Here is a 24,529-nt window from a genome sequence, read left to right as displayed (position 1 = left end):
AAACATTACACAGCATTAGAAGCGGCCCCTTGACCATCTGCTGTTGTGCGGCATCTGAAAAACATTACTGGCTCACAGAGGCTTAAGATGCTCATTGCTTTTCTTTCTTCGTGTTATTTGTCTTCTCTTTTTCCACTCTCTTTGTGTTACTGTGGGCTTTTAAATCATGGTTGCTTTGTTACTCTTTTCTTTTCTTTTCTTTTTTTTTTGTTCTGTCTCTGTTCATCTCTGGAGATGGGAGGTTACTGTGTGCGTACGAACGGTTCTCTCCATGGAGCATTTTCTGCTCATTGGAGATTTCTAGTTGTCGTCACAGAAGGTGGGTTGAGGACTGTGGCCCCCTTTGAGGCCTGAAGGTGTTCTCTGTCTGTCTACACACACATACCAGTCTGTACCAGTCTGTATGTTTTTCTCCAGTTAGTGCTTTACATTTTTACAGTTTGGAAATGTCAGCTGCCTTTTACACAGTGTGAACATTTCATGAAGAACAGACCAAATTGATAGAGATTTTAGAGTGTTTCTTACATCAATAAGGCGACACAGTAGAAATCAGGTTTTCTGCTCTCTTCTGGTGTTCAGAGTATCATGATACCACTCAATTGTGTCATTCCCATTGAGAAGGACCAGGTGGAGAGTCTGCGATTTGACACCCCTGGCTCCACTTAACCGTGCCTTTTTTAAAAAGCACTATTGACACTAATGGAGTGGTCCAATAAGCAATCGTGCTGCCCATCAATACATTTGACTGGCGAGAATTACTCCAGTGCGCACCGCTGTGCCCTTTCTTGCTTCCGAGTCCATTAGGATGAGAGGATCTCCTCCATGCTGTGCCTTTTTGGCTGGGTGTTTTCAATCTGAATGAGAAGAGCCTTAGACTTCGTGTCCAGTTAGAGCAGGGCCGGGCGGGGGTGGCTTGTAACGTTGCTGAGCGGTATGAAAAGTTAATCCATGTGGTAGCCTGACGTGCTGTGATCATTGCCTCTGGAGCTAGCATGCATCAGTGACTGGCTTGCAGGATCATTTGCAGAGGAAATGAGGTTTGAAATAGTGCTAGTCCTTCCACTGGCCGAATCCTATTTTTGCGGTTGACAGATGAACGCTGGGCCGTTTTTCTATGCGCTGTGACATTATCTGGGCGACATTACAATATGATGGATCATGTCAAATTACAGGGATTTGCTCTTTAATGTATGTTCTGGACACGTTCAGCGGTGTGCTTTCACAGTATTGTGCGACAGCTGAAAGTTGCACTTTTCGGATTTTTCTCAATTTGGCCTGAGAGTCCTTTAATATCAAATTCTCTTGCTATTTTCTCTCTTAATCTAGCAGCTCTGTCTCTGTCTCCCCGTCCCTTGCCAACCCCTGCCTAAGTGATGTTGGTGCGGCCAGCCGTTGTGTGTGAGCACAGTTCACATATTGCTTTGAGTGACTTTGATTAATTTGCTGTGAAATCAGGGGGCAGACTAATAACACAGACTGACATTATTTGTTTATCAGATCTATTGCGCTTTTCTCCACGTGCCCCAGACACTGGGCCTCAGTCGCCTGCGCACATATACGCACGCACACATGTTTCTGCTCGTGTTGTGATTAGGGGGTCTGGCAACTTAGTTAACCTCATCTGCGGCCTTTGATATTTGTGAGAGGGCCACAAAAAAAAAGAATGAAAAAAAGAAATGCACTGCAATTAAATGGTCAAAGCTGTGGCTAACCGCAAGCAAGCTGCAGACTAATTCATTGAACATGATTTTATTCTGAGTGAGTGGATGGTAGTGTTGGGAAAGAGAGAGGGAGAAAGAGAGATAAAGCTTATTTGAGATAAGATGGATCTTTTTGAGAACGTCCAATCAAGCGAGGTCCTTTAGTGTCTTCTATGACGCTAAGCTGTAGGTTGTAAAACTCTCAGCACTTTTATTTTATTACCTTTAGAATGTTTTTTCCTCAAGGCCACGAACATACACACACGAAACCCCATCTTTTCTACCTTTCCTTGGGGGACGTTTTCAGGGTGGCTTGCTATAACAATTAGTGCTTGCTAAAAAATGTTCTCTATTTGCCTTGGAGTGCAAAAGTGTATTTAGGAGCGTAAAAAAAAGCATTGCCTGTTATCAGTGGGCATGAATTGTATCTTGGGAACACAATGGCTCGGTGGAACTCAATAAAAGAGTTGAAGCAAGGACGATTTCAAAGACAGCCTGTCTGATAACAAAAGGGCTCACCTGATAATGAACGACTCGTGAGCGCTGCCTCGCCTCTGAGGGAGGGGGGGGGGGGGTAAAGGGGAGGGGAATAAAGGTGGAGATGGAGGGAAGGCGCTCAGTGCTTGCCAGAGTCTTTTATGGCTAATTGAAGCATTTGGAGTAAAACAGCCGTGAATGGCACCCTTTAGAATTGAAGCAGGTTAATATATTGTGATCCCACAATTAGCCTACGATTGTTAAGATCTCTTTAATACTGTCGGGCTCATTAAACACGATAGGAGGCCTTAGCTATTTTTTTTTTTTCATTTTTTAACATTTATTTATTTTTATTTTACTTTTTCTGCCTGCACAGCCCTGAACCACTTGCTGTGGGCAATCAGTGGAGGCATACGTGCCTGTCAGAGATTGCACATGATTTTTGGCAAATCTTACCTTCAGCATTTGTCTTGGCACTGGCTTCTGCTTCTCTGTTTCACTTTGAGTGTCAGTTACACCAGCTTGAATGGGGCTTTTGGATTGTGCACTATTGGTAGTGGTAACGGAGTGGTGAAAGACGGAATGCAATTTCTGGTATGACTGCTGTGCAATCAAAGGCCATGTGTCCTCCAAGAGCCCTAGAAATGCACACTATGCTTTAAGCCGTTCTAACTTTGGTGTCATGCTATCGTTAAGGATATTTTCACCAGGAAAGTGACTTGAGAGCACAAAGTGCAGTTTGTGGGCAAAGTGGCGGTAGCCTGTTTTTGTCATGGAAGCTGGAGATGCAGAAATTTCTGGTGCTATCATCTCTGTTATAGCTTGGTTGGATGCGATCAATCCCTCAATCCATACCAGTATGGCAAGAATTGAACCAAACTTGAAGCAGAAAGTAAAGAAATGGTCAAACATTAGCAACATTTGAAATGATACTGAATGATTAATAAGCTTGGCTTTTGTCATGGAAGCTGGAGATGCAGACATTTCTATTCCTATTAAGAAGTTACTTAGGACTATACCATGAGTGTATCATCTCTTTTTGAGCTTGGCTGGATAAGATCAATCCATACCAGTCTAGGAAGGTTTGGAACCAAACCTGAAGTAGAAACCAATAAAATGATAAATCATTATAGCAACATTTAAAGTAATACAGAATGATCTGGGTTATAATTAGCTTGCTGAGGGGTGATTTCTATAATAAAGAGAAGGCTTAAGTGTATATTAGCTGCAGGCGTTCAGGTATTATATATTAAAGTGCTGCAATGAGGTATTGAAAAGCTGCTGGGGCACAGGGAGAAGATAGACATCCATTTACCAACAATTAAACAGTGTGCTTGCAGTTAATTTGCAACAATTTACTTCTAGCAGTTTTAGGCCCACCACCAGAGCTCACAGGCCCCAGTGGGTGTCTGATTATCTCTTAAATTTCTTGTGTTATCATTTTCATTAATTGAGTATCCTGAAAGATCTCCCAAAATGAATGTGGGAGTGTCCTTAGAACCATCTCAGTGTAGCTTTGTTTGTTTTTTCTTCTTATTTTCTTCATGTCAGCGGTTCCTCAAATCAGCGCTATCAGTTACCAGGGTCCTTTAAGTAGGAAGAGATAAGAAGAATGGCCTCTGTTTTGATTTCTCAAAAGCTGCTCCTACGAGGATAGGGCCATGCTGGCATGTAATCATGGGAAACTATGAATAGAAAGAGGATCAAACGGGGTGATTGTTGCACATGGGACTGGAGGCTAAGCAGCGCAACACCCCTATCTAAAGAGGACTCTTTGCCTGCAGCCACAATGATTGCGCTCGAATGCTATCGGCAAGCGATACTAATCCTGTGGTGTGCATAAAAGGATTTGTTCTTGTTGGGCTGCATGTGCCATGACCCACAGCAGTTTGGGTGTTTATCTTCCGTGGTTGCTAAGTCCCGTGGGTTTTTGGCAGTGGAACTTCCAGTGCCTGTCACAACCCCTCCTCCCCTGTTGCTGTTCCTCAGACGCTGCCCCTCCCATGTTACCATGACCACTTGACAAGGAGAAGGTCTCAGCAACCCTGATTTGTTGTTTCGTAGGTAAATAGGCTAACGGCTGGTTTGGTTTTTCTCCCCCCACTGCCTGTATTGTCAGCTTTCTAGCGCTGCTTTAAAAATATCACATCCATTTAGCATTAGCGGATGATAATTATCCCTTATCTCTGAAGTGTTTGCAACATCTTGTAGTCAAGCCGGTTGCCTCCCTTCTGCAGAGAACGAAGTTGGAGACTGGAGTAACTCAACTTCTCATCCATTGTTCCCCCTCCCTTTTCCTTCTCTTTCCCTGGGTAGTTGCTGTGTGTCAGCCCAGTTAATGGGTTTCTTAGGGGAGATATTATTTTGGTCCAGTAAGCCGCATGCTTAATGTATGACTGACAGCACTGACTCATGTGGCTAAGGCAATTTGTAGTTGAAAGAAATTTCTGCGCACACTTTTTTCCCATACAGCACTGCAGAACCCCCCCACCCCTCCATATTCTATTAACAACAGAGCAACACCCCACTCTCCAGTGCTTGTGCCAACATAGAGACAGACAGAAATCGACTTCTCCAAACTAAACTGTCCTATTTTCTCCCACTGTTCTTTCTCTCGCCCTTTCCTTTTCCACCTCCTAAGAAGATAGATGAGGAAAATGAGGCCAACTTGCTGGCAGTGCTCACAGAAACCCTGGACAGTATCCCGGTGGACGAGGACGGATTGCCTTCGTTCGAGGCCCTGGCAGATGGGGACGTGACCAACGCCAGTGATCAGAGCTGTCCCTCCACCCCTGACGGCTCGCCACGCACCCCAGAGCCCGAGGAGCCCTCCCTGGTAAGGCTCTCTCCCTCTCTCCCTCTGCTTTTGCATGCCCCCAATCCCCTGCTGCCATGAACCATGTCCAGCCCCTCTCTTTCTGTCTCTCGCTCTCGCTCGGGCCTCTCTCTGTGCCACATTTTCCCTCGTTTCCCTCGCTCTGCCTGCCTGGCCCTCGCATGCACCAGATAAGGAGATGCTGCGGGCCTGTGACCAAAAACGGGCACAGGCTCTGCAGGCGGCAGCTCTGGCAGGCCCAGCACGGCGTCTGTGGGCAGAACTAAGCCATACAGCACAGATGAAAGAGCAAATCGAAGTGGATCAGTGTTCTTGAGGTGTTAATTGCATTGTACATTACTCCAGAAAGACACACATGCACAGTGGTGGTCCTGGCATTATAAATAAGCCGCTCATGGAGTCAAACTACAGCAATGAGTAAGAACGCCATCTTTCATGCTGCTGCGCCTTGGGTAATCCCTGCACCTAATATGCTCATGATTTTATGATTGGTTACAATCATGGGTTATAAGGCACATTCACTGTCTTCTAGGATAAAGGCAGAGTGTTTGGGACCACAACAAGGATCTTAACCTGTGTGGGGTTCACTGGGTTAACACGGTACTAGATTGGTCATGTTCTAGTATACATACAATCAGTACTCACTTCCATTTACTACCATGTGACACCTTTTCACACTCCCTAAAGGTTTCATCACTCCCTAGTATCATTATTTTCCTTCACACCGAAAAATTACATGTATGGTTGTGTGTTATGACAACATTTAAGTTGGCCTTTTAACACAAACAGTTTTTTTGCTGTATTATTTGTTCCACTTATTTCTGGTTATTATGCAAATGCAATGCAAATATCTCCACTTATATGACAGCAGTCTTCTCCATAATATTTAATCATATAATAATAATAATATTATTATTAGTAGTAGTAGTCGTAGTTGCAGTAGTATTTTCATGTGACAAAAAAGGGACAAAGGTCATTAATGAGCGTTTTAGCCAAGTTAATGATGATAAGTACATGATAAGTACATGTCTACACTATAAAATAATCTGTCATTCAGTTTACGTGTTGTTGTGTAGTGTAGCGTCATCATGCAGTACTTACTTCCGTTTACTACCATGTGACACCTGTTTCCAGTGGGTTTCTACACCACTCCCTAAACTGTTATTTTGGTCATCACAGAAATATTGAAAGTACATGTAGGGGTGTGTGTTTTGACAACATTTGCTCAATTTGACTTGACCTCTTAGCACAAACAGTATTACCATAGCAAATGGAATTTGCTGTTTTTTCTGTTGATAAATCGATCATTTTCTGGTGATTATTAATAATGCAAACATCTCCACAGAGTTATTTTTTACATTATTGTTATTATTATTTTTATATGTGTTATTATTAGTAGTAGTGGTAGTATTAGTAGTAAAAGTGGTAGTAGTACTTTTTCCATACACGAAATAAGCGGCACAGGTCATTATTGTCAACTTATTACCAACTTATTACCAACGTATTGCCAAGTCCATTACACCATAAAATTAATACTGCTGTTTGTTTTAAAATGATACTTTACTTAATATGTAGAAAATAGAGCAACAGAGCAATTCTTTGCCACTTCATATCTCACAACCATTGCATTTCAGTCTCTAGTCAATGCTAGGCTACGTAGCTACGTACAATAAAATCCACTATGTAAGAATCATAATAATGTCAACACAGTATATCTCCTAAAATATAGTACATTTTGAAGGATATGTAATAAACATTGTTTTTGTAATATATTTTATGACTAATAAATAATAAAATTATTACATTTAATTTAATTGAAATTGTAGTTTTAACCATTAATGCTTCATCATCCATCATCTAATTGTTTATGTGCTAAATTTGCAGCTGAAGAAGCTCCTTCTGGCTCCCCCTAACTCCCAGCTCAGCTATAATCAATACCCAGGTGGCAAGGCACAGAACCATGCAGCCAGCAACCACAGGATCAGACCAACACCTGCTGTTACCAAGGTAGTTATGTGCTACATGCTTCATCAAAGACCTGTCCTTTTGTATCCTAGTTCTGTCCTCTTCTTACTCCGGAAGTGTTTGGTCTTGTTTCCCAGTAATACTATATTTTGAAGAAATCATAAAAGTGTGAGAAATGTTGGCTCTACTGTTGTGTTTATATATACATGTCATATATATATATATATATATATATAACCAAATGTGGTCTTCTGGACACGTCAACAAAATACTGTTAAATTGTTCCACAAAAGCTGACTTGACATGCTGTCCTATGGTATATGCCATAAAAAGCTTAAAATTTATCAATAATAATGAAATATTTTCTTAGTTAGTTAGTCTTTTGTACCCATCTCTTATGCACATTTACCCATGCCTTCCCATGAGTTTTTCTTTAATGACTTTGACTCCCCTGTTTCTGAAGTGCTGCACATGGCAGGCTCCCAGAGGACACTGCGTTGCCTTTCCCCACCAGAGCTATCCCAAGACCTCGTAATTAAGATGATGGGTGATGCACGCTTGCATTGCCCTGCACAGAGAACTGCACTACAAGTATGCTAACTGACATCCTGTTTTATTTCTCGCCCCTCTACTCCTTTTTGCTTCCCTCTCTCTTTCCCTCTCTCTCCTGCACCTGTTCTGTAGACGGAAAACCCCTGGAACAGCAAACAAAGAGGGGTCTGTCCCCAGCCAAACCGGCTGGTGAGACGCCCTTGCACAGAGCTGCTCAAGTACCTCACCGCCAGCGACGATGCCTTCCAGACAAGAGCCAACGAAGCCAAAAGCACCTGGTCAGGCTGCGGCAAGGACAGGGGTGGGCCTGGTACCTCGTCCTGTTCGTCCTCTTCCTCTCCGTCCTCCTCATCCACCTCCTCCTTCTCCTCCCTGTCCTCTTGCTCATCTTCTACTGCCTCAAAGAAGAAGACCTCCTCTGCCTCCCTGTCGTCGCAACAGCAGCAGCAACAGCAGCAGCTGGCAGCGCAGGCCCAGAGAGGTGAGAGCCAGACAGCTGGAGCGTGTAGTGTGGCTGGTGAGGGGGCAGGGCATTGGCGGCAGTGTACACATGGGGAGCATTCCGCCCCTGTTGTGCCATCCCGTGGAAGTGGCTGTGGCCATGCCTGCTCCAGTGAAGAGGGGAGGCCGCCGGGCCTGCAGCCGCGTGCAGACACAGGCAGCCTGGCCGCCGCCCGCTTCATTAGGTACATGCACTCTTACTCTCTCCCGCCTAGAGAGATGGGTCGCGCAGGCAGCTGTGGCCGTTGTCTTGAGGCGGGCGGCTGGGCTGGGGCCAGCCGTGCCGACAGGCACATCACGTTAACCGCTAGGAAGAGGAGGCAAGAGCAAGAGCATCCCATGCTCAGCAAACTGCTGACCTCCAGGCCCAGGCCAGCCCGTTACCGGGCCCACCTGCAGATGCCCAATGATCCCCAGACAGACAGGCAGAGCCCACCCATAATGACTCCTAAAGATAATGGGTGGGACGGGCACATAGTGAAAGCTAGTCAGGAACAGCAGAGAACAAAAACTGTTCCAGACTTCCAAGAACCTTGTCAGGCTGACCCATCAGAGCTTGAGCTTTCAACACTGGTTGACTTGGACTTAGAAAGTTGGTTACTGAAATTAGAGCAGGAGACAGAAGGGTCAAAAAATACAGAGGGGCAAAATAGGGTGGATGTTCATGATGATGTCATAGGCAGCCCTGTGTCATACCCATGGGGCTCGCAAAGTCCGCTCTTCCCAGACTGTTTAGTTCCAGAGCACACCCCCTCCGCCACACAAGGGCAGAACCCACACAAACAGGCACTCTGCAAGCACCCCGATGACCAGGTTCCACCACCGTTAGGTAATCATTGCTGCATCCCTACCCTCTCTCTCTTCTGCCTCTCCTCTTCTAACCGCTTCCCAGTTTGACAACAGACTAACCCTGATGCTGACTAAAACTAGACGCCTTTAAAACGCAGCCGTTGCATCATGCTTTCCTAAGGGCAACATTCTCAGTGTGTACAGACCCTTCACTTGAGACAAAATGAGGGGCGGGTGAGACAGCAATCTTGACTTATAAAGGCAATTGGAGTCGACCAGTTTCTTGCATGGAACGAGCAAAGCGTGCTGAATTTCCATGTGGTCTCAGGCAAATATGGCTGCCTTGACATAGCTGTCTAACTGAGAGATGCTCCCTAGCTACAGTTGGAGACAGTCGCAGCCTCAGGCAACTGCACATGCTTCCTCGACTCTTCTTTCTTCTCCTGCGTTGGTTTAAAATGCATGCCGAATAGTTTACTTTTTAGTTCGACTTCCACCATCACCATTTGTAATGCGTGTGCTGTTTATGTTCATTTCCAACTCATTCTCTTTTTCATTTTGTTCGTTCTGTTGTGGGGGGGCTTTCAAAAGGGTTGGATATCTGGACATATGCCATCACTTCATCTTGCCTCAGAAAGTGAGCGATGAGACCAAAACAAAAGACATAAATAAAAGCAAACAAACAAATGGGGTCAAGTTAGAAACCATTAGCTTTCTCTTAAACCTTTGGCTGGGTAATACTCTAGCCACTCTGTATTGGGTTGGGAGTGCCACATCATCCTTGCTAATGATCAGAATCTGACATGATTTTTAGATGTGGACCTGATATCTTTTAGGCACAGTGTGATCTAGTTAATTAATTACCCATGCTCCTTTGTGTTCTGCAGCCAAACCAACCACCTTGCCACTTCCTTTGACCCCAGAGTCTCCAAAGTAAGTGAGAGAGTTTTTCCACCATTCTTGTAGAGCAGACAAAATCTGATCTAAAGCACCAAAGAAAAAGTGATCTAATCCAGCGATGAGGCATTTTTTTTAGATTTCATTTCCATTTGTAAAACCACACAACCGTTCAGATGTGCCCCAGCACTGTTATTTTACCACTTCTCTTTATGTGTTGCAGTGACCACAAAGGATCTCCATTTGAGAACAAGACCATTGAACGCACACTGAGTGTGGAGATCTCTGGAACCCCAGGTGAGCAAACCGGTTTTTGCTCATTTGCTCATAATTCATGTGTGGAGAAACGGGACATTTTCCTGTTTTACGAGAAGGATTCTTCACTTCCCTTCAAAGAGTTAATCTTCTTTTCTCATTTAGACCATACTGTTCTTTGACTGGGAGTCATTCTACCCCAATATATCAGCAGCAAATTGATGCAGCATTAGTATTGTTTTAATTAGTTTTGTCATGTAATTTGGTTTGCTGATATTATCTGTGTCTTTGCTGTCTGGTAATTTGATTAGAGGACATTGCCGTAATTTCCGATGTTGAGCCTGATATTTATTGGAAGAATGCCATTTGCCAAATGGGTCAATGTGAAGGGATTGTATTATTATTATTATTATTATTATTATTATTGTTGAAATCGTTGCTGTCCATTATGTATTTATTAATAAAGAATATTGGTAAAGGAAATAGGCAAAAAAGTAATTAAAGCCAAGCGAAATTAATGATTAGGTAAAGCTAAAACACAAGGCTACTGCAGTCCCCCCCCCCCCTCTCTCTCTCTCAGTGTAAATCATGCAGGTAATTATTTCAGTAGCCCCCATGCAGAGATTAATCATTCCAGGTCAATAAAAACAAAATGGCTGCCCTTTTCTTCTTCCAAGGTGTCAGAATGAATGGGTCATTTGATATTCATTTACCACCAAGTAATAGCCCTCTGTTCACAGATCTGACTCACCCCTGAGATTCAGGCTAACACTCTGATTTGGTAATTCACACAGACAGTGATTGTCTCATGGTTTGGGGGGGACTCTTCAGATTAACCTAGTTTGAAATGCGACTCAACCTTTTCTTTACATCTGAGTTAAACGCTGCACTTGGTCTTCCAAACAGCCACTGGAGCTGTGCTCAGGAATCATCAGGCGCTGCTGATTTTTTCCTTTTATTTGTTGCACATGCCTGAAACCTTAGTTAAAATGCAGCTCCATTTAGTGCTTAATGCAGCTATACTACCCAGATTTTCACCCTGCACCCCCCACCGTACACAACACAGATTTGGGATTAGATATTAGCGTAAAACAGCCATTAAGGCAAGCACTTTGATGTCAAGCCTTTCCACTTAAGGATTAGTTTGCTAGGGTCCTGTACTGTTGTTACTTGCAAAGGCCTACCTTGAGCTCTGCACACTCTGATAATAACACTCTGGAGCTGCAGAGGATAATTCCTGCTTCACCTGATTAATTGGTCAGAGCAGGGTCAGTAGAAATAGTTTAGTCTGAGCAAATTTCCATTTTGGAAGCAAAAAAAAGCTCACACATTTCCTTCCATGTGAATCTGTGGTTATTGTAGTTGCAGCAGCAGCAGCAGCAGCAGCAGCAGCTGATGTAATGCAGCACGAAGGGAGAAGGTGGAAGTAGATGTAGTTCAATGGTTATGATTTACTGGAGAATGCTCAAGTTAGTTAAGGCTGATGTGGAGGAAATTACTTAGGCAAGATACCTGCAGAATAGACAGAGAGCAGAAGCTTTAATACTGCTCTCTAATCCCCTCCTCTCTAATAGATTTACTGTGGGCTGCTGGTGTCTTTAATTATGGTATCTATGACACCCAGGTCAGTCTGTGTGTCACTCCTCGCATGGCTTTTTGAGATTACCACAGGGATCAGCTGCGTAAGCTTTAGGTAGTGATTCGTTTGGAGGTCCCTGTGTAATTCACACCCGTATGGAAACAGATGAGAAAACCCACAGCTGGATGATTAGTGTTTGTGTCTATGTCACATCCATCACTGACTGAGCGGCATATATTTATCTAATTCTGATTTATTCCAGAGGTGCTAATGGCTCTTAGTTTACAGTCCTGTGTGCATTGTTTTGCCCAGATGGTGTTTCATTGGTGCAGCAGAAGATCCTTTGGCAGCACTCCTCCTCCCTACTTTTCACAGCTCATTGCACTGGCATAATAATACACCTATTTTGAGTCCCTTTATTATTTGAAATACTGTATCAGCCATGTTGGTATTGATACCGCATCCTTCTAACAGATTGGACGTAGACAATTGTAGAGAGTGCTCTAGGAGCTGTATGGAAGGGCATTCTCTAAATCTAGTTGGTGCATTTTCTTTTTGCCTTAAGCCTCTCTTGGCTACCTAATGACCAGACCTTTACCATAATAAAATTCAGAAATGGCCCCCCTAACAAAAATAAGTGGTGCAAGGTGTGTATAGGGCAGGAGTCTGTATCATTCCCAGACCGGAAAAGCATAGGGAAGAGAAAAGAGGGGTACACAGAGAGGAGGAAGAACTACATTCAGTTGTTTGTGCAAGTGCATTAACAATGTCGTAAAACGGCACATCTCAGGATTCCTCATATAACTGCCATCTGGTGCCACATAAATCTGTCAGGACTGCCGTGGTTCATGGGGGGAAGAGGTGGCAGAGCCAAGGAGAATGATAACACATTCCCCAGCAGCCTTTGAGCTTTTATTCTCTAAACTATAATGCAAGCAGCTCATACTATACATATACTAAAGTAAGCCATCAACATCCACACTAATGCAGGATCTAGTTTTTGCCAGGTTTGGTCATAATGATTATTCCCTATTACAAAGAACACATTTTCAGTGTTCTTGCTAATAAGATATAGCTATATCTAAGAGAGAGTGAGAGCCCCATTATAATGAATGGGGCTGTCCAAGGTCAGGAGGAAATCAGGAGAAGTGACTTATGCTCTTTCAGTGTGCTATTTGAGGTTTCATTAATCTGTCAATATTCCAATAAATGCAGATCAGGATTAGAGCTGAATGAAGAATATTTTAATCAAGGGTATTCCCTGACAGAGCAGATGGAGTCTAAGCAGAACTGCATTAGACTGTAAAAAAACTGCATTGTGAATTTATATCCCTCTTGTAATCTTCCCTCTTGTGCAGGTCTGACACCACCTACCACGCCTCCTCACAAAGCCAGTCAAGAGAACCCTTTCAAAGTATCACTCAAAACCAAGCTGTCTTCATGCTCCTCTTCAGCCCTGACGAGCAAGAGGGCCAAGCTGAGCAATGGAGGCCCTTGCCCTCAGCCATCCAGTGGCTCCAGCAGGAAGGGCCCAGAGCAGACTGAGCTTTATGCCCAGCTGAGCAAGGCATCCTCTGCCTTGCCTCTGGGAGGCTCAGAGGAGCGTCGGGGCAAACGGCCCACGCCCCGTGTCTTTGGCGATCATGACTATTGCCAGTCTGCCAGCACAAAACGAGATGGCAGCGCCACAGCTACTGCACTAACTGGGCCGCTGGAGGGCCGGCATGTAGAATGTAAAGACTCAGCCATGCCGTCCTCTTCTGTTCCTGCATCCTCTTCGTCTTCCACTTCTCCCCCGTCTTCCTCTCTGGCCAGGCAGCTGCAGGGCCTTCCCCCTACTGCCCAGGAGGCTTGTCCGGACAAGGAGGTTCACAGCCCAACGCTGGATGCCAAAACTTCAGCAGAGTGCACATCTGCTGCCAGGAAGTTGCTGCGAGACCAGGAGATACGGGATGAGCTCAACAAGCACTTTGGTAACCCCCAGGAAGCCTTCTTTAATGAGGCTGATCAGAGAGGATCCCAGCCACAAGATGAAAGTGACTCTGGGGATGAAAATTATTACCCTTTCGGGGGCTACATGCACACGGGTTTGCCCGACTTTGAGGACCTAGAAGTGGGCCGTGAGCGCCTTCTCTGCTCGTGGGAAGGGACGCCACTGGAACTTCTCTTTGAACGCTCACCCTCCTGTTCCCCAACCAGCAGCTCACCCTCTCGGAGCTCAGTCTCGCCACCCTCAACTCTGCTCTCTCCACGGCACTTCCGCTGGCCCCAGTCTGGGTCTCGCTCCAGGTCCCGCTCCAGGTCTTCCTCCCACCACAGACGTAGATCCCTCTCCAGGTCTCCGTACTCCCGCTCCCAGTCTCCAGACAGCCGCTCCCCCTCTTGGTAAGTACGAATGGGGCAGTTTTACTTAGGTATCATAATCACAGTGTCTGTAATTAACTAGACACAATTGCATGCTGCTCAGCTGATTTTAATGACAGCAGCAGAGTTCAAGTCTTGAGTACAGACAGGATATCCAGAGTCTGAGCTGCCTTATTCAGTGCATTCAGTGCAAACCTAAATAAAACGATTTAAGAGTTGCACATAGTGCTCATAGAAATATAGAAATACGAATGTGTTTTTGTCATTTCTTGAGCTAACAAGTGTTTTCTGAGAGTATGTGAGGACCTTAGCGCTCTAAGCATTGCATCCTTCATCCTTTTTATGCTGGATTTTAGATTATGTCCCTCACTGCTTGACAGGGCTTTGTTGTTTTTAGTGGCAGCTGTTGTTTTGGCTCATCAGTGTTAGCCACTCGGTCCCTGGGAGATGAAAGTACCAGACCCCTTTAAAGGGGGGTTACATCATCACAGAACATGAGGGAGACAATATTTATAGTGCTGCTTTTGATTTTGCACCAAAGGCAAAAGGAATAGTACTGAAAGAGGACTCTCCAAAAAAAGGAAGTTCCCAGACATTCCCATGGTGGTATACTGTCTCGTCAGACTACCAACTGAACAAGGCAGCATCACAGTTTCACAAGCTTATGTGAGAGCCCAGGTTGTGTTTCAATGAGTTCCCACATCAGGCCGGCGTGGGGAAACTACAGGACCTGTCCACCTGCATCTTTTTTTGGTTCAGTAGTTTGAGTTTTAAGTGTAGAGGTCTACATTAACCACTGTGGTGGTCTGTGACATATTTGCATCTTTTCCTCCCTCAAGTAGTACAGAACATGTGTGTGTTAAAAGCAAAAGCAAAACCCAGTTGACTGTGTGTCTTGAAGGTGTCTTGAACAGAGATCTAGACTGAAGAACTAAAATATTAGTACTGCTTGAATTAATTACTGAATGCAAATAGAGAAGATCCGTTCATATAAATTACCCTCCTTGTTATTTGACATGCAGGTCTCGTCACACTGTTGACAACAGCACTTTCAAATCCAGGATACACAGAAGCCCTCAGTCCCAATCTCATTCTACTCTTGGTCGGAGGCCCAGGTAAATATCTCATGAAATTTCTTTGCATCTCTCTGGCGTAAGCAGCCTGTTCTGCTTTCAAGATTCGAAATCCATTTTTGTGAAGGGAGTCAGCCATTTACAAATGAGAAAAAAAGTTCCACTTTTTTCAAAGCTCAAACTAAGCAGAAAGTAATGGCATGTGAAGTTGTGCTGACAGAAGCAGCTGCCCAATTCCTGACGTGCTCCCTCAAGAGTCCCTCCTATGGGAGCCGTAACCTTTTGCGATGCAGGGAGACGTCTTATTAATGCATTTGTTTGTCTTCTTTGCTTCAAAACAAACAAACAAACAAAAAAATGTAATCCACTGTGATCTGGCCAGATCTTGACCCCACTTGAGGGCATGTATGATCGCATTTGTGACAAGTTTTTATTCAGACTTTTTCTTTTCTTTTCTCACATAGGTACAACAGCTATGAAGAATACCAGCATGAGCAGCTGAGGCGGGAGGAGTATCAGCGGGACTATGAGAAGCGGGAGGGTGAGAGGGCCGAACAGAGAGAGCGACAACGACAAAAAGCAATAGTGAGTTAATACTGTGCTCATTGATTAATATTAGTATTAGTAGTCTCTTTCGGTTGCTACTTCCAGTTCATCTGACTGGATTCTCATATATTTCTGCTGCCTAAATGCTGCTCTGTAGCTCTGTAGCTCTGTATCTCCCACTCCCTGCTCCGACTTTACTGACTATGCCTGCAGACAGCTCCGAGCACACAGTCTTCCCTGCGTTCTCTTTCAGTGAGGGAGTTCAGGCAAAGCTAGAATTCTGAATCATTCAGGCTACACGCGTTTCCTCTTTATCTCCCGGTTGTGTATTTTTAACGTCTCCATGGCATCTCGGAATGGTGTCGGATCCTATTAATCACACCACGGGCTAAATGCTATCGACGAGACAGAGGGGGAAAAGAAATCATGTTAAAATAAGACAGCACAAATCAAAGCTATGGAAATATGAATCTGAAACTGCGGCTTTAGAGCGGATATCTCTTTTAAATGCAATTCTCTTCAAATAAAATATCAATTCTGTTCTCCTCACTCCTGCCTGACCAGAGCGTGAAACGAGACAGGTTTCCAACGCAGCCCTTTACTGATAAATGCACACGTCAAATAATGCACGCGTGACTAGGTCAATGCACCCCCCCACCACCACTTCTGCGGCAGGGAGACAATTATGAGAAGTGCGGGCCGAGCTGTCAGGAGAGGTTTGGGGGGCCCAGAGATGTGAGAGCTTCATATGAAGCGCCACCCTCGGGGTGTCATCTTTAAAACCTCACTGAATTTATCAGCTGTCAGCAACTAAACCACCAATTCAGCAAACACTTTTGTCTCCTACACGAACGTGATGGCAGGAAGGAGGGGCTGGGAGAAAAAAATTCTGGTTAATTTGTAACATAATCAGAGAACAGCGCAATGTCCTGACTTTGTGAATGGAGTCATGTGCCAAGGTGTACCATTAGATTACAGCAGGCCTCTGGATATGACCACAAATTCTATGTACTGTATTTGTTTAGCATAGCAAAGATAATGGCAAGTAAGTGAGCAAGTGCATAAATAAATAATGTCAAAATGGCCTGAGGCTTTTGCTATGTCTTATGATTAGTAAACAGATTTGAAGGGCTCTAAATTCATACATTCAGCCTGGTGGGTTCTTGTTTTGCTCTGTGACCTTATTGTCCTTTTTGTTCCGTGGAACAGTGGAACAATATGTTTCAGTTGTGCCTATGGCTAATTTGTACTTGCTTAGTCCCAATTTACTTTGACATTAAGGGAAAGTTAGTGGAATACTGGAGAACTACCGAAAATTCTGAAAACTTTTGAGAGTTTATTTTTTTTTTTTTTACATTGTGTCAAAATGTAATGATTAATGGACCAATAGAAATGCTTCAAAAATGACTTGGAATACACTCTTTTTACTCTGACTTCCATTGAAAGAAGGGTTTGTTCCTTCTCCTGTAAACTTGACATTTTGGAGATACAAGGTTTTTGCATGACAGCGGCGATATTTTGTGCAGCAGTTTTGAGGCTCTGTAGTTAAAGACCTTCCATAAAAGCTCCACAGCAGCCGCTGTACATTATGGCTGAAAGGGGTGGAGGGGGGGGGTGGGGGGTGGAGGTAGAAGAGATGAAGTGCCGTTCTACTTCCCATTCGCTTTTATCTTGTGATCATACTTCCGTGGTCAACGCTTAGTTGTCATGAACTGGAACATTCTAGACGAGTGGGCTGTTCAAAGCTGCTCCAATTGACTCTCATATCAGATAAGAGGAAGAGTTTAGCTCTACTGCATACACATACGCTGGATGAAAGAGAGAGAGTGAAAGACAAAGGAGAGTCCTCCAGTCCCTCTCTCTGGGCCGCTCTTGGCTTACCCACAGTGGTGAATGTTAATTACAGTCATGGAGTGAGGGTTAAGGGCAGAAAGAGAGGAAAGACAGAGGTGCTGTGCTTCTCTAATCCCCCTCTCTGCCTTGCCTTTAATGACCAGGAGGAGAGGAGGGTGTTGTACGTGGGACGTCTTCGCGCCGACAGCACACGCTCCGAGCTCAAGCGCCGCTTTGAAGTCTTCGGTGAGATCGAGGAGTGCGCCATCAACTTGAGACATGATGGGTAAGGCCTTCAGCAAGTTTGCGTGTTTGTGTGTGTGTGAGCGCACAGCCTATGTCATGTGACAAAGAGAGCCAATTTCTATCCTGGTCTGAAAAACATTTTAATTATAGATTCGTCTCCATTGGCAGATGATTAAGAGGGCAAGGATAGATTCTTCTCTGGGCCTCATGGCCAGCCAAATCCAAAAACGAGCCAGATTCAACAAAAGACAGGCTGCCTTGAATAGAAATAGGATTATGCTGTTTTTGACCCCCAAAAATAGCAAGACATCACCCATTTATTGATTCCAGTTTTGCATTTATATGGTCTAAACATCAGCTTGAGGCCTCCAGCCGATGTGTCCTGCATAGTCTGACACGTCATTTTTTTCTGTTGCTGATCCAGGGACAATTTTGGCTTTATCACCTACCGCTACACTTGTGATGCCTTTGCTGCCCTTGAGAACGGACACACCTTGCGCAGGTCGAATGAGCCTCAGTTTGAGCTCTGCTTCGGTGGACAAAAGCAGTTCTTCAAATCGAATTACACAGACTTGGGTAAGTGCGCCGGCTTGGCTGTGGCCATACATAAGTGCCTGAAGTCACGACAGACAAAGGGCTTCCTTTCAAAGCAGGAGAAAATAGCTGGGAAGCAAAAGGCTTGAGTGATGCCTTAAAATCAAAGAGGATGCTTTTGCCATATCCCCTCGAGGCAAGTATCTTTCTCTTAGGCATTGAGGAGGCCACGTGGAGTTCAACAGGCACTCTGTTTTGGTCCAGAAATAGAACCATAGCTCTATATGTCTTTTTGTTAAAGCCATGTCTGGAGGAATGCAAAGGATACACCATTACCAACAGCATACCACCTTTGACGGTTAATCAGCATAGCAGCGATTCGGCTTAATAAAGCCTTGGAAATGCCCCGCTGACAGTTTGATACTGGGCATGCATATTTCATACTTTGCTTCCCTGGATGGTTGGAGAAAGGAGGGATGTAAAAAAAAATGAAGAGAACAGAGAGAAAGGCAAGGTCAAGTCCCATCAGTTCACATGTTCCCAAGTGGGCTTTGTCTGCTGCCAGATGCTGGGATGTTCAACAGAGGCAAGATTGTCATGACACTGAGTTGCATGTGAAGGGAGGAAGGGTGGGAGTGATAGAGTGAGATAGAAAAAGAGCTGTGACTTGGGGGTCTGATTTAATCAGTTCTGTCCCCATCTCTCTGTATCTTGCCAGTTCTCAATCTTCTACTAACTCTTTCCATTTTTCTTTTTGCTTTTCTGCCTTCTGTTTTCCCTCTTTTTACCCAATTTCCCTGCAGTATACTCCTCTCTCTCCACACCTCCCCCCCTTTCTCATGCTCTCTTTCATGTATTGCTTTAAGAGACCTGTGCCATGTTTTGTCAAGATTTAGAAGTCTGTGAGATATATTTCTAGCCACGATTCTCAGTACATGTCAAAGACAGCACCTTTGCACATGTGCTCAATGCCCTCTCTCCAGGATAGCAATCACATTCTTCAAAGGTGCTGCAAAGGGTTCTTTGAGCAATGCTTTTACAACCTTTACAAGTGGATGTAAAGGTTATTTACCTATTTAAAGGTTCTTCACACACACAATATTTTACAAAAGAGTTCTTTATGCAACCAAAGGTTAAATTTTTTTGGCATTGCTCAAAGAAGCCTTTGTAGCACCTTTATTTTTAAGAGCGCAAAGGTGGCAATATTCAGAGAATTAGATTGTATTACATCTAGAATGGAGGAGTGTGAAGGAACAGTCAACCATGGTTTCCGAGTCATGGCAAGTATTTTTAGGGTGAGATGGAAATAGTAAGGAAAAATGGAGGGAATCCTAAACACGCCAGCTCTGAAAGATGCTCATTACAGGCAACAGCAAGATCATTTACTCTCGTTCTAGAAAAAAAAGGGGGGGGGGGGGGGGGGACTGGTGGTGACTTTAATAGTTAGTCGATTTTCCACTTCACATCTATTTTCTGTAAAATGTGAGGTCAGGGATGCGTAATGGTAGGGGACACTGGAAAGATTTGTCTCTGTGTCATTGATGGCTATGCAGGTCAATGGAAGGGAACGAGAGCACTTTCCTTCAAATAATGAGGACATTACTGTGTATTTCAATGGCTGAGGGTAAGGCCAAAGGTATTCAGATAGTGGACATAATGCATCCTCCAGATCCGGGCAGGGTGGCATTTGTTAACTTAAGAGACCGTATATGGGGAGGCATTGTGTTTAGGAGACCACCTCATACTTGGAGCAAATAGATGAAGAGACAACTTTTCAGGAAACAGAGGGTTTCGCTTTGAATTCGGCCTAAACAGCAGCGCCGGGTTCTGACGGAGGCAAAAGGAGAGGGGGAGGAAAAAGTGAAGTGAATAATGCTGCACCCAGGCAGTGCCCTCCTCTCAAGCTTAGGGCCGTCTTTTTCCTCTCTTCTCCTTGTTTTCTGAGACACTGTCCATTAGTTCTAAGTAGAGCACAGGGGCATTTTTCATCCTTCAAGGTGTGCGATGTGACACAATCCTCCCCTTAGCCATAGTATTAGATCACAACTGGCATCTCCTGCCTGCCATGGTCATTCTCATTTCTCACACACCCCAACTATGCCGCTGTCCGTGTGGGGCCCCCATTTGTGAAGCTGCCTGCCACCAGAGATAAGACAGCCGTATTTATTATCGTAACTACAAATCATAATACACGCCCTGCGCTGACTGGCTTCTCAATTTTGCCGCTGGCTTTGATAGTTCCTTTTTCTTTTCTTTTTTTTGCAGTCAGACATAGTTTAATTAAGGACATTTAAGTAGGTGATCCACAGATCAGCAGAGATTTTTTCGAAGATAACATCATGGCTGTGGTGCACGGAACTGAACGAGCAAAATTCTGAAAAGTGTGAGATGCTTAGCGTGTGTGACGTTTCAATCCATTCAATGATTGCATAGTTTTACAGGGTCATCCTTTTGAATTCCTTATAGTATTCCAGACAGCAGCACTCCAGCACTCTAGGCCAAAAATACACAGAGCTGGAAAAAGTAGTTTTAGCAAGTTATTTCACAGGGGTGAAAGAACAGTGTGTTTAAAATTCAGGAATGGGCTGTGAGGCCAGTGTCCCTGCTCAGCTCTGATGTCAAATTCTGTCAATATCTCCTGCTTCTTTCAGACTCCCATTCTGACGACTTTGATCCAGCTTCTACTAAAAGCAAGTATGACTCTATGGATTTCGACAGCTTGTTGCGTGAGGCCCAGTGCAGCCTGAGAAGGTAACGAGCTCCAACACACCTGCTGGCTACGAAGAGAGGGACTCGTGATACCTCACTGTTGTTTCAGTCCTCTGAATTTGAGACTACTAGAAGTTTTACACTCAGCGTGAGAAAAAAAGCCTATATACAAAAAGAGAGGGAAAATATGAATATAAATAAATATATATATATACATATATAGAGAGAAAGATATATATGTATATCTAAAAGCAAAGTTTACATGAACATAGCTGCTGCAAAGCTGAGGTGAGACTTTACCTGTGGGGATAGCCAATGAACCTTTAGAGGAGTGCACAAAAGATGTGCGTGTGCTGTACTGCTGAATGAGACGGTGATCTCCGCACCAAGTTTCTCCATGCACTGCTCCAATCTCAGCGCTTTGAGGAGTGAAAACGTGCAGCCTGTTCAGTCTGTTTTTATTTTACTATTATTATTATTGTTATTTTTTTGGCCTTTTTTATTTAACCTGGTATTTGGATGTGGTGTTACACTATTGTTAAGAGTATGGGATTAATATCTTGGGTATTCAAGATGATATTGTCTACATTTTGGGGAAAATAATGTAGTGAGATATTTACAGATATTATTAAATGGAATATTTTTATTTTCTGTACATATGGAGGCAAATGTTCTTTATTTGTTACAGCTATGCACTGTAAAATGCAGCCTTTTTAAGATGAAATTTTCTTAATTGAGAATGTCAATCTGTAGTCATTACAATGATGTATAACCAACATGACGGTTCGGTGACATGATATGATTGTAAAAAATATGTATGGAGATTGGTTGCTCTTGGGGCTGGGGGGAGCATGCGAACAGATTTTTTTTTTTTTTTGTGGATTTTTTTAAAGGTTTTTTTTTTTGTTTCTTTGTTTTTAAAATGTCATATCATGTATTCTTTCATTTGATTTGAAGCTCTCTCAGTGTTTTATTTTCTTATTCGACTATGTATATTTAAATTTTTTTATCTCCAAGACTGTACAAAACAATATCCCAGGATTTTTTGAAGGAATCAATAAGCTTTTAATTCATTTTTTTGTGCACAACAATCATTTTTATTTTTCCTATTTTGTTATAAAATTCACTTTCACTAAGAGGTGATTACTCTTCCTCAAATGCAGAGAAACTCATGTACTCATTTTTCGTGAGGAAAAGATGTATTTATTTCAGTATTCTGATCAAAATATTTATGGTTGCCATCTAATATGATGTGCAATACAAATTCTTTGCTATTTATATTGTTATTTGATTTGTTATTTAACATTCGCTGAGAAAGATGTACAAGTAAATGTTCTGTCGAAATATCATTTGTGTTTTCTATGCCTTTCAGAAACAAACAAACAAAAACACTAGGCACATAAGGAACTCTGCTGTTCTACAGTGATGATTTCTTAAAAGAAGAAAAAATAATAATGATCTCTTTGTCCAGTGGTTTTTAGCCATATCAGATCTACATTCTCTGTTTATTTTTCTTTCTGCAACACATGAAGCAATAAACTCATTTAGCGGGTATTTTATCACACCACAATCTGTCTCGTTGCTCCTCACACGCTTGGTTATGTGAATGCCAAACTAAAGTTTACAATTTCCTTTCCTGACTTTTTTTAAAATCTTGTATTTGATGTAAAAAAGATATATATAAATACTAATCTTCACATTATTCACAATAATTATAAAAAATGAACAATAAAAATAAAAGACAAAAATATGTTTAAAAAAAAGGTAAAAATAAAAAGCAATAAATTATTTTTCAAAGTTGTATTTTAGCTCATGTTGTTGTATGGTTTGACCTGACCTGATACCCAAACTCTGTCTAAACATGAAGAATTTATTCCAGTGTCTTAGTACGTGTCATCACACTGAGAAAATACTTTTGTATCGTTTGCTCCTGTGAGGCTACTGTAAAGTTTGGATGTGTGTGTGTCCATTTGAAGAACAGAAAACTATCACACGCTCACTGACCTACAGCTAAACCCTACAAAAACAGTGCAATTCTATTGCCCATACGGCTTGTCCTCTTCAGTTTCTCTTGGAAAGTTCTCTGAATATGAAAAAGCTTAGTTTTTATACCACTTTTTTGAGTAACTTTATACCAGAACCATCAGAGGAACTATGAGGGCCTCCAGACATGGCTCTACCTTCCAAGTGGCACTCAAGGTAACCTTGCGGCTTCCGGCTCAATTAATGTCCAATTGATGGTGAGAGTAATAAGAAAGCCAGTCTCTTTTTCAGAGGAGCCCGAGACCTTCTGTATTAATATCACCAGACCACACAACACCTTTCATGAAGTATGATGAAAGTGTAGATGAAACTGCATCTGCATCTGTGAAAAGAGGCAATATCAGAAGGGCGAGAAAGCCCTTCTTCCTTTGTTCTTTCTGTAGTGTTTTCTTTCTGCACAGAGCTTGGGTAATGGTGTCACGTCCAATTTGATATGTGGCTTTAATCATTGTGATATAAAAAAATGCTTTGTAAATTGCTAGAGTAGCAATATATTACAATCCCCAGCGGGGTTTTTTTTCAACTGTGTGGCAGAGTTTTTACTAATGTGAACTACTGAGGGATTTGCCACTACTGTATACATTTGTATGTGGATGATCATGTTTCTTTTGGAAGGACAAGATGTGTGTTTGTGCGTGTGTTGAATGAGAGCGTATGTGAGTGGTTATAGTGGTTATATGGAGGGTTGAGAGGGTGGTGGGGGGCGGGGGGGTGGTTGTTGTTACCTTTCTTTTTTTGTCTCCTATCCATGTTGCCTTCTGCTGAGTCCTTACCAATGCCTTTGTGGTTCTACCTATTGTACTATCTTTCTTGTGAATTTAATTTTTTATGTGCAATTCTCATCAGCCTCACCATGCCAATAAAGGGAAATGTGTTTCAAAGAAACGCACTGGATACCCCTAACCTGCTCCTCTCTTTTGTCCTTTTCTCCTTTTGCTGGAGCTACAGCTGTTTTTTTTTTTCTTCTTTTCGCTAGTAAGAATGTGAAACTCCAGGAAAAGCTGTGTTGGAGTAATCTGTTTGGATTCTTTGCAATTTGTCTAGTTACAGCTTGACAACAGCTATTTGTTCCTTCAGGAATTCCACCTAATGAAACTCAAGTATCAGACTGCAAGTTCACTTTGCATTGAGCTTCAGCAACATTTGTTGAATTTTCCATATTAGCTCTATAAGCGCTGGAAAAAGGTGCAGTGTTATGGATGACTCACTTGCAGAGTCAGTTATTTTGGGCTGATGTTTATGTTTTCGCCAACTCCGCACGAACCTGGGGAATGAACGATGATAATCCTGCAGAGTCTTGTTTCCCAACGTGCATAAATTGTTCCGACGGGTTCTGCATCTGAATTAAAACTAAAGCACAAACCAAAATAGGTCTTCAGAAACAGCTTTGCTACATCTGATAGCATACCTGTCCAGCTGAAATGTAATACCATGCTATTATTATTCAACCTGTACGTGGATCTCAGAGTGAGGGTGAGTAACCTTTTCTCTGCTTTGAGAAATATGGCAGGAGTAGGCATTAAATTTTAAAGAAGAGGGATCCGATTGTATTTTTTTTTCATTAATGCTGCAGTTTAGCCCCAGAGAAAAGAGCTGTTTCTTTCATTTTGGCTCGGCAACCATACACAGG

The 24,529-nt window shown here is 43.1% G+C and overlaps 1 protein-coding gene across 6 annotated transcripts in view; it reads left to right on the top strand.

Moving 5' to 3' along the window:
• The window catches only part of ppargc1a (peroxisome proliferator-activated receptor gamma, coactivator 1 alpha), a 39,139-nt gene extending 15,545 nt beyond the window's left edge, over positions 1-23,594 (top strand). Inside the window, exons 3-13 of one of the 6 annotated variants that reach the window (XM_072687800.1) lie at positions 4,822-5,013; positions 6,898-7,020; positions 7,663-8,011; positions 9,708-9,753; positions 9,941-10,014; positions 12,910-13,936; positions 14,938-15,030; positions 15,453-15,573; positions 17,532-17,653; positions 18,038-18,189; positions 20,799-23,594. In XM_072687800.1, coding sequence (XP_072543901.1) covers positions 4,822-5,013; positions 6,898-7,020; positions 7,663-8,011; positions 9,708-9,753; positions 9,941-10,014; positions 12,910-13,936; positions 14,938-15,030; positions 15,453-15,573; positions 17,532-17,653; positions 18,038-18,189; positions 20,799-20,902 — 2,403 coding nt within the window. In that variant the 3' untranslated portion in view covers positions 20,903-23,594. Of the gene's footprint in view, positions 1-4,818; positions 5,014-6,897; positions 7,021-7,662; positions 8,861-9,707; positions 9,754-9,940; positions 10,015-12,909; positions 13,937-14,937; positions 15,031-15,452; positions 15,574-17,531; positions 17,654-18,037; positions 18,190-20,798 lie in introns of those variants that run through there. The other 5 variants (XM_072687799.1, XM_072687803.1, XM_072687798.1 and 2 more) reach the window with 5 other exon arrangements.
• Positions 23,595-24,529: the final 935 nt, after the last annotated feature.

This window comes from Salminus brasiliensis, chromosome 9, assembly GCF_030463535.1.
Source record: "Salminus brasiliensis chromosome 9, fSalBra1.hap2, whole genome shotgun sequence".
Lineage (NCBI taxonomy): Eukaryota > Metazoa > Chordata > Actinopteri > Characiformes > Bryconidae > Salminus > Salminus brasiliensis.
Note: the sequence above shows the minus strand (reverse complement) of the source record. Positions and strands in the feature narration are given on the sequence as shown.